Consider the following 10,020-nt stretch of genomic DNA (forward strand, 5'->3'; position numbering starts at 1 on the left):
CTCTGGGGCTGGTTACTCAACCTGGGAGAACTAGGGGAAGGTATTGTTCACCTCCTGCTCACTGGTGTGGTGTTGTGTATCGTTACTCTTCTCTTGCTTGCTTGCTGTAAAGCACTCCAGCTCCCTAGAGCTTAATCACATGTTATCCTTTAAATGTGAGAACACTCAACCAAAAGTTTGTTGAGTATTCTCAAAGGAGGGAGTTGTTGGTGTCACTAAGCATAACCCTACGTAACTCGGGAGGGTGGAAGGCCACAAGAGTATGGAGCCTTCCTGGTTTTAGGCCTCAGCAGACAAGAGTCCCTCCATGTTTGAACTTTAATCGACCTAAAAGGCCAGGTGTAACAGCCGTTATCAGTTGCAACAGTTCTAACTGGTCTAAAGCAGAAATAATGAGGCCTGTGCACCTTTAGCAGAAGGACAAGATAACTTGCAGAAGGAAAACTTACTAACGAGCTGCCGTGGCCAAGATTACTTAATGCACCTGCGCTTACGTAATTGCTACAGGGGGAGGAAGGAGAAGGAGGGAGGGGGAAGACGAAGTGTGTGTGAGAAAAGAATGCTGCAGCCGGACAGAAGAGGGAGGGGAAACGGGGGATTGCTAGTCAGTGAGAAAAGTTCTCATGGATATAAAGGAACAGACTGCTTGTTTTAGGTGTGCTTGATCTGAGTCAATCTCCCTGCACCGCTTTGAGATCTCAAATAAACTTGGTTTGCTTCTCCACCCTGGTGTGTTTATTGGCGCGGCACACCAGGCGACGGACCCCCCCGCTGTTGCTTGGCCTCAGGCAGTTATCTGCCGGCAACACTATTGTGGTTGTGTTGAAACACGTTGAAAGTGTACACTGCATTTTTTGTGACTCTCCCTGCAGTGCAGCTTTTCCATTTAAATACTTCTGTGCTTTGGTGAGGTGGTTTGCAATTGTCAATTTCCTCTGATGGTCCAGAACAACATTGCACATTTTGCAAGAGTTTTCCACCATCTTCAAACACCTGTCCAAGAAAATATTTTACTCTCTGTTTTGCTGGTGTATGTGGGACCTTTCTCTTGGCATTTTCTAACAAAATTGATGAATGCTCCCTTGAGCATTGATCCAACATTTTTCATGGTCTTTCTCTGTTAAGCGACATTATGCAATATTATGTGACAATACATTTTATGTGTAAAATTACATGCGTGCACAATTGCACAATTCAACAGGGTGTACCAGATGTTGACAATGCTGCATATGACCAGATGGGAGACACCTTGGAATCGAGCAGCTCACACCTAGGATTGACAGCAACTGTGGAGGCAATGGTGCCCAACCTGCACCGACTGTAGTACCAGAAAACTGATTGACTCCACTCTTGATTATGACAGGTGACATATTCTTTCAAAGCATAGCAATCGGGAAACCAGTTTGGTGTAAGGTTTTCATAGTTTGTTCTTTTGATTATTTTGTTTGATATGTATCCCAAAAGATGTGTCTTTTTCAAAAGGGGGAGAAGTGTAACCAAGTTACTGTGCTGACTGGGTCTATGACTGTTTGTGGCAGACATCCAGACAGACAGCAACCCTTTAAAGACAGTTCTTCCCAGAGGGGAAGAAGGACCCCTGACCCAGGAAGTAACGTGGAGAGGTAGGTCAGGGGACAGCAGAGAGGCACTTGGGTCCTGCTCAGGGTGAGCAAAAGCACTTGGGGTCAGCAGTGTCAAGAGTAGAGCTGCCTTATCCCTTTTTCCAGTAATAAATACATGTTCTGTTGTTACTGAACTCACATCTGTGTCATCAGTCCATGGACTCTGTCTGATTGGACCAACCTACCAAAAGGAGATTGTGAGGTCATGAAACAAGGACACTCAACTGAGAGGTGGGAGATCTGAGTTCAAGAGTCAATTGAGAGGTAGGAGACTTGGGTTCAAGTTAGGGTGGCCACTGACGTGTTCCTGCAGTACCAGACAGTCCAACACTTTCAAGAATGGCGTGGGCCTGCCCCTGCCAACATGACTTCCTATGAATGGTGCACACAAGCTCATGCCACTTGGGGGATGCTATTTTCATAAGTGCACTGTTGCCCCAACCACCAGCCTGACCTTGCATGCACCATGTGAATGAAGTCATGCTGGTGGGGGCAGAGTGGCGTGTTGTTCAAAATGGCTCCCACGCACACACACCCTACCATTTAGTGTGTTAACAATAGCTCATGATTTGAAGCCAACCTCATGACGTGGGGAGCCTGGTTTCCCCCTTGGGGCTGGCAGCCCTGCAGCAGGGGCCGGCAGCCCTGCAGCAGGGGCCGCCCTAGCACTCTCTTCTCCAGTTTGCACCATAAGACATCTAGTCACTGAGCAAGTAGGGCTGCCACCTTTCTAATAGCTGGTAACTGGATCCCAGAGGCCTCACTCCTTTCTCTTCTTCTTTCCCCAGTACCCAGCCTGTTGTCTGTCATTTTCCCTCAAGGCCCCTGCTCCTGCTCTGCCTGTTCCCCCCCCCAAGACCACACCCCTATCGCTGGCTCCTCTCCCTGTCTCTCACTGGATTTCCTCCACCTCCCTCGCCCGTCCCAGCTGGGCTCCCTCTGCTCCAGGGCTGGGACAGGAGCAGCTGACAAGAAGCCTCCTGCAGGTAGGAGGTGGCCCCAGATGAGCAGGGGCTGGTGTGGGTTAATGACCTGGGATCTTCCCTCACCCCGCAGCAACCAGACTTTTGGTGACTGGTCAGTACATCTGACTTTCCGGTTGAAAACCGGGCACCTGGCAATCCTATGAGCACTGGGCCGGCACCTGTACTCGCTCAATGGCAGAGGGGGACTGCATTGGGAGTGGCTGAGTGGAAGATTCTGACCTGGGCGCTAGTTGGGTCCTGCCCCACTGACCTCAGTAACAGTAGGCCTTGCACCACCTCCTACAGTTGCCAACTTTCTAATCGCACGAACTCAAACACACTTGCCCCTCTCCTTCCCCGAGGCCATGCCCCCGTCCTGCTCTTCTGTGAGACCCCACCCCCCACTCACTCCATCCCCCCTCCCTCCATCTCTTGCTCTTCCCCACCCTCACTCACTTTCACTTGGTTGGAGAAGGGGGTTGGGGGTGCAGGAGGGGGCGAGAGCTCCAGCAGGGAGTACAGGCTCCAGGGTGGGGGCCAGAAAAGAGGTTTTCTGGGTGTGGGAGGGGGGTTCTGGGCTGGGGCAGGGCTTGGGGTGCAGGTGTGGCTCCTGGAAGTGGCCAGCGTGTTCAGCTCCCAGACGGAGGCATGACCAGGGGTCTGCACACTGCCCCTACTTTCAGGCACCACCCTCACAGCTATAGGCGCTGACTCCATGGGTGTCCGGGGGTGGAGCACCCATGGGGAGAAATTAGTGGGTCCTCTGCACCCACCGGCAACCAACTCACCTCACCTCCTCCTCCCCGAGCGTACTGTGTCCCAGCTCCTCAGCCTATCTTCCAGTGCTTTCCGCCACGGATCAGCTGTTTGGCAGCACTTAGGACTTTCCAGGATGGAGCGGGGAGGAGCAGGGACATGGCACAGTCAAAGGAGGAGGCAGAGAAGAGGTGGTGCAGGGGTGGGGCCGAACACCCACCAGGAACAGTGGAAGTCGGTGCCTATGCCTGCAGCTCCCACTGACTGCGGTTCCTGGCCAATGGGAGCTGCAGACTTGGTGCTTGGGGCAGGAATGTGCATGCAGAGACCCACCTGGCCATGCCTCCACCTGGGAGCTGGACACGCCAGTCACCTCCTGTAGGCACAGGGAGCCTGCCTTATCCCCCCTGCGCCGCCCACCGGACTTTTACCGGACTATTAAAATCTCCCGGATTGGTTTGATTAGCCACCAGGAGATCGACACCGACACTGGGAGACTCCAGGCCAATCCGGGAGGCTTGGCAACCTTACCCTGTCCCGCACCCACACAGCCCTCGCCAGTGGCTTCACGCTGCCACTACTGCGCATGCACTAGGACACAGCCGCCACGAGCGCTTCAATAATTGACTGCCGAACTCGTTCTCCGCGCATGCGCACCTTCGAAGGTGCCGGCAAATTCCTACGGCGGCATCGGGGCCTTCTGGATTGGATGCGTCTCGCTGTAGGTCACTTCCTGACTGCTCGCCATAGGCTCCGAGTGGGGAACCGCCGGGGGGTGTGTCCCTCCGGTCACGTGGTCGTGACTCGCCGGCGACAGCATGGAGGGTGTCCCGGGGTCGGAGTGGGGGTGGTGATTACCAGCCCCGCCCACCCCGACTGCGTCCTCCTGGGCAAGAGGAAAGGCGCCGTCGGGGCCGGCACCTACCAGCTTCCCGGAGGACACCTGGAATTCGGGTAGGAGCCGCGCGCCGTCCCGCCCTTCGCGCTTCCCGGCGTCCCGCAGCGTCGGCGGTCGCGCGCCAGGCGAGCGGCGAAATGAGCGCGACGCTGCGGGGAGGGAGGGTCTGTTCAGTCCGCGCTCACCGCCCCTCCCCCCCGCCCGCAGGGAGAGCCTGGCGCAGTGCGCGCGGAGGGAGACCCTGGAGGAGGCCGCGCTGCACCTGAAGAACGTGCGCTTCGCCTCGGCGGTGAACGCGGTCAGCGCCCCGGACCGGTACCACTACGTCACCATCCTCATGAAGGGGGAGGTGGACACGGAGCGCGAGCCCGAGCCCAGGAACCGCGAGCCCGAGAAAAACGAGAGTAAGCGGGGCCAGGCCGGGAGCCGGGCAGCGCCACACACACCCCCGCCGCGCTCCCCACAGCAGTAGGGGAAACGCTCCGCGCACCCGCCGTTAGCATCCCCGGGGAGACCCTTACACCGCGTCCTTCCCGCGCAGCCTCCTCTGCTCCGTTTCCACCGCAGACACCAGAGCCAAGGCGCAGTCGCGTACATAAATAGATCCAGAAACGGATACTCCCAGGTGCCTGAGATCCTGAGCAGGAGGGAGCTCATCAGCTGAAAGGAAAATAAAGTCTCCTGCTGTGATCCAGCTCAGCAGCTTCCCTGCCACTGGAGAATGCGATTCTGTCAGCTGAAGTAGGAGCACTGCAGCCTGGCTGGGCAGGCTGCCTGCTGAGAGAGTCCCCATCTTCGTCCCAAGATCTGTGTACAAATCGCAGCTCTAGTTTTAGGAGATCTGCATTTAAGATCATATCCAAAGCAAGGCTTTGTGTTAAAGTATAAGCCCTAACAGAGAACTGTGCCAACATAGGCCCTGCAGGAGGGAGAGTGGGTAAATTATGTCCACCCTGAATCACTTTCTTTGAATAAAGGACTAGGTACACATCTCAGAAAATTTTGTGGATTTCTTGTGCCATTTTTTTCTGATTGTTATAGTGCAGGATGTTACATTTATGTTGCAGATGTAATTTCTGCTCTAGTACTGTCCTTGTAAATGTATTGGGACGGTATTGCCCCTCTCTAGTTGTTTTACAGGCTCTGACACTTTTTCCTCTTTCTTTTGTACAGGTTGGGAATGGGTTAAATGGGAAGAATTTCCTCCACTAGATCAACTATTCTGGTCTTTACGCTGTTTAAAGGAACAAGGTTACAGTCCTTTTACAGAAGACTTTAATCATCTCAGGGGATACACAGGAAATCACCACTAGATGGCATAGTAAATTCATTGTATAGTGTGTAAAAGACAGGGATATCTTGTGCCCTCCCCCAGCATTCTGTCAATGCCAAAGTCAGAAAGCTGTTGCAGTGCTTTACAGTCTTTAACATCTGGAGTCTCTGTCACAGTCACCATCCTTGTATCCCAGGAATAGATGGGACTCCTTTTGGAGCCATTCAATGTTAAACATGTTCTCAAAGTAAAAAGATTAAATGTGCTATCTTATTTTACAGGATCCTATGTATTTGTTAGCACTCTAGTGTCTTACCCCATAAACTTTTATATATGTCCCATTGATGTCTGTGGAACTACTCATATAAAACTATTCCTGAGGGAAGGGTTTGCAGGAGCAAGCCCAGGAGAAACTTAGTTTCCCTTTCATTCAGCTTCTTGTTTTTCGTTTTAAAGTAAAGAAGGCTTGTTTGCTGCCACTCTGCAGTCATAGTTGTGAGAACAACTTCTAGACCTTGACTGTAGCCTCACATCAGCCTGTATTATTTTAGTTGATGCCACTGGCTGCCACATGGAAGGTTTTTTTGTTGGCGGGGGGGAGAGTGTCATACTGAGTGTGTCTTGTACTGGCTGCAGAAGCATGCTAAGTGCTGAAGAGAAAAGCAGAAATAGAGTGGGTGGGGAAAAGATATCCTAGCTTACAGGAATGGGGAAAAGTTCTAGGACCCCACATGGTGGGAAGTCTTTTTGGTATGAAACCTGATTTGTTAGTAAGCATTCACTCTGCTATAAAATGTTAACACACAAACAAATCTTATATCCTGCTAATCTCCCTTTGATGCCCATGCATAATATCTTTCTCACAAAGGAAAGTTGTGTGTATAAAAAGGCAAATAGCATATGTTAATGTTGCGAAACACGTTGACCTCAAAATAGTTATCACGTTTAGCATGAGAATAAAATAAGCAAGGCGTAGTGGCAGCAGACATGACTTTCTTTTGAGTCTTAATTATGGTTCTAACATGGGAACTTTTCAGCACAGCGCGCTTAGTGTTTGTTGTGAATTATGTTGCTGTATATTTTAATTTTTTGAAGTGCTTGAATGCTATAGCCTACTGACACCGTAAAACTTCTAAATCTTGTTCATGATCACTCCTACTGGGCAGACTATTACTAATTCACTCTTCAGATAAGGAGTGCAGCCACCATTAAACTGGACAGAAAGCTGTGGTCCCTGTGATTACACAGTGGTCAGATAACTCCTAATCACCAAACCATTTGAGACTGAAAATTTAAATGAATTGGCAGCATGTAACACTGCAGAAGGCAAAGATTTCATATGCACTGAGTTAAAGATTTCCATTCTATTTTACTCATAAATAAGAATTCAGGCTGGGCCAAATCCTGATCCCACTGAAGTCAGTGGGAGTTTTTCCATTGACTGTGCATTTTTGAGAATTATGATTTTAAATATCTGTTGGATAAAACTTCATAGAACTAGTTCAGTTTTTCCTCTTCAAGCGTCGTCTTTAACAGTATATTTTGTAGCCACAAAATACATTCAGAAAGAGGGGTGGGGAAAGTGCGATAATATTGGTTGTACCACTTGCATAGAGAGGAAGAATGACAAATGCATTGATAATCATTTTCAGGTAAAACTCAATTTTAAAATGAACAGTATTAAAGTATGTGAATCACTTGCATACTTTATATGCAAAGCAAAGTCAGCTCCATTTACTTAGAAGATTCGTACTGCTTCTGCTACTAAGTTGATGGCATGTGATTGGAAGGTGTTAAGGCACAATGGATTATAACTAATCCCACTGGGAAATATTTTTTTTAATGTGCTGCTTAACTATATGTAACCTCTTGTAGAAAAAATGTTCATTTCATAAAGTGGTAAGATTATTTATTGCTAAAAATAGTTTTGCAATTTAAGACTCACTGAAACTTACCTTACTGTAGTGTATTTGTGTATGAGTTATTTTCCTTTGCAAAAAATTATTTAAGGTTATCTTCCTGACAGCAACACTTCATGTACACTGTGTAGGCAGTTTGAAATTATCTCATCTAGATGTTAAAAAACAAGGCTGTCAGAAGAGGTGACGGATCTCCTGTCCATCAATCTAAAGGGTAATAAAGGAAGAGATTAAATTAAATTATTCAGTACTAACTTAGTTTCTGGATGACACTGATCACTAATGTGAAGGGACAGGCCTAATTTAAAAATTATTTTATGTTGCAATAAATGTTTTATACCTCTGAATTAATTCATCATGGATTAATTTTTTGTCTGCATTGCTAATGAGCAGGAGAGCTACATGGTAAAATGTTGGGCACAAAATAACACATGTCCAGTTGAAATGTGTCAAAACTGTCCTATTGCATTCAGACTCACACAATATACAGAGTATGTAGACCAGGGGTCCCCAACGTGGTGCCCACGGAGGCATCTAAATGCACCTGTGTCTTGGCTGGCGGTGGAGCATCTGCCAAAATGCTGCCTATTTTCTGCGGTGTTTCTGCGGCGACATCTCTTGATGACATCACTTGTTAGTGACAAGTGACTTCATCGAGAGGCGTCACAGCCGAAATGCTGCAGAAATTCGTCAGCATTTCAGGGGATGCTCCACCGCCGCCATGGTCCTTTGTCTGAAGAGGTTGCGGACCACTGATGTAGACCATCTAGTTCAGGGACTCTCAGGACAAAATTTTGGTGGCCTAAGAGTGCGGCCCCCAATGCTTTCTGGTGGCTCCTTTCACACTTTTTCCTAAAATATTTCATTAGCTTTAGGAAAAACAAATAAATATGCACATATACATGTCCAAATCATTGTAATTTATTTATTGCTAGCTAGTAAGTCTGTTAAAAGTGATATAAACAAACGTACAACTCTCACTTTTCACAGCATACTTACTCAGTCCAAGGAAAGCTGGGGACAAGTTAAGCCCTGCATGGGTGGGTCAGGGGAGACAGTAGGAGCCAGGGATGATTGGGGTGGGGGGTCCAGGGAAGACAGTGAGGAGCTGGAGCCTGATGTCCAAAGCCTCATGGCCAGGAGATAGAGCCTGAAACTGCATGGCCAGATGCAGGGGCCTGCCGCTATGCAGCCAGACCCCAGGGCTGGAGCCTAAAGCCCAACAGCCAGAGCTTGCCACCTCAGGGGGGAAACCCAAAGCCTGAGACTCATCACCCCTCGAAGGTGAGGAACTCACCAGCTGCCTGCTCTTCCAGCGTTGTACCCCAGCTGTCTCCAGAGAGGTTAGGGTCTGACCCAGATCTTGGCAAACTATGGCCTGCAGGACCATCCTGCCCGGCCCCTGAGCTCCTGGCCAGGGAGGCTAGCCCCTGGCCCCTCCCTCACTGTTCCCTTTCCCCTGCAGAGTCACACTGCCGTGTGGGCAGAAGCACTCTGGGCAGCGGAGTTGTGCGCTCCTGCAAAGCAGAGCGGCAGCGTGTCTGGCTCCGGCCAGCACGGCAGCCAGACATGCTGCTCTGCATGCTCTGCTCGGCGTGGTTGGGGGGTTGTATAAAGGGTAGGGTGCCCTGGGGGGCAGTCAGGAGACAGGGAGCAGGGGACAGTTGGATGGGGTGGAAGTTTGTGGTGGGGGGGCGGTCAGGGGACAGGGAAGGTTTGGATAGGTGTGGGATCCCAGGGGGCTTATGAGGGGGTGGGGACAGTCAGGGGACTGGGAGTGGGGCAGGACAAGGAGCAGGGGGTGTTGGCTGGGTCAAGGGTTCTGAGGGGGGTGGCTGGGGGCCAGGCTGTTTTGGGAAGCACAGCCTTCCCTAGCCAGCCCTCCATCCAGTTCTGCAATGCCAATGTGGCCCTCGGGCCAAAAAGTTTGCCCACCCCTGGCCTGACCCCTGCTTGCAGCCCTAGTAGCCAACACCTCCAGGAGCATCAGGGAAGGGCTGCTGCTTTGCGCCCCCCCCGCCCCCATATCAGAGCCCAGGAGGCTGTGGCTGCAAGAAAAGCCCCTGGTGTATTTGAGGAATGCTGATCTAGTTCCTTCTTTGCCTAGTTTTACTCTACCTTTCGCTGGCTAAACAGGTGTCTATCTCCCACCTTAGTCTTGGAGCACGTGCAAATCTGTGGGTAAGTTAATGATAGAAAGGTAAGGCAATCGTTATTAGTTTAGTAAAAATCTACTGAATCATAACTTCAGTAGTATCACTCTCTGCAGCATGGCAGGGGGGAATCATTGCACCCCCTGGCTCCCAGCTCCATGTCATCTGGTTGGTGGAAATTTTGATAATAAAGTGTCATTGGAAGTGGGTCAAGGTGGATATAATTCAGAAGCCCTTTCTTCCACAAACACAGTGGTACGAACATGACAAACTTAGAACAATTATGTAAATATATATATTTGAGAATGTTTAAAAGTTGTTTTTAATTATATTCAACAAAGGCATGTCAAACATGCTGCCCTTACAAAGTTAAATTTAGCCCTCAACTGACAGTACTTTATCAGTTAGTGATCAGAGCGTGATACTGGATTAAT

General features: G+C 49.8%; 1 protein-coding gene across 1 annotated transcript; it reads left to right on the forward strand.

Moving 5' to 3' along the window:
* The first annotated feature begins 3,992 nt into the window (after positions 1 to 3,992).
* Positions 3,993 to 7,780, forward strand: NUDT15 (nudix hydrolase 15). The gene is made up of 3 exons (XM_050937782.1): positions 3,993 to 4,297; positions 4,449 to 4,645; positions 5,415 to 7,780. The coding sequence occupies exons 1-3, from the start codon at positions 3,993 to 3,995 to the stop codon at positions 5,552 to 5,554; spliced, it is 642 nt and encodes a 213-aa protein (XP_050793739.1). The 3' UTR covers positions 5,555 to 7,780.
* Positions 7,781 to 10,020: the final 2,240 nt, after the last annotated feature.

This window comes from Gopherus flavomarginatus, chromosome 1 (assembly GCF_025201925.1).
Source record: "Gopherus flavomarginatus isolate rGopFla2 chromosome 1, rGopFla2.mat.asm, whole genome shotgun sequence".
Classification (NCBI taxonomy): domain Eukaryota; kingdom Metazoa; phylum Chordata; order Testudines; family Testudinidae; genus Gopherus; species Gopherus flavomarginatus.

What these genes read in the sequence shown, in the direction of transcription:
- NUDT15 (XM_050937782.1), top strand. Translation starts at nt 3,993, where the DNA reads ATGCGCACCTTCGAAGGTGCCGGCAAATTCCTACGGCGGCATCGGGGC. An exon ending in GGAGGACACCTGGAATTCGG is followed by an intron (nt 4,298 to 4,448) that starts GTAGGAGCCGCG and finishes CCCCGCCCGCAG; the next exon opens with GGAGAGCCTGGCGCAGTGCG. An exon ending in CGAGCCCGAGAAAAACGAGA is followed by an intron (nt 4,646 to 5,414) that starts GTAAGCGGGGCC and finishes TCTTTTGTACAG; the next exon opens with GTTGGGAATGGGTTAAATGG.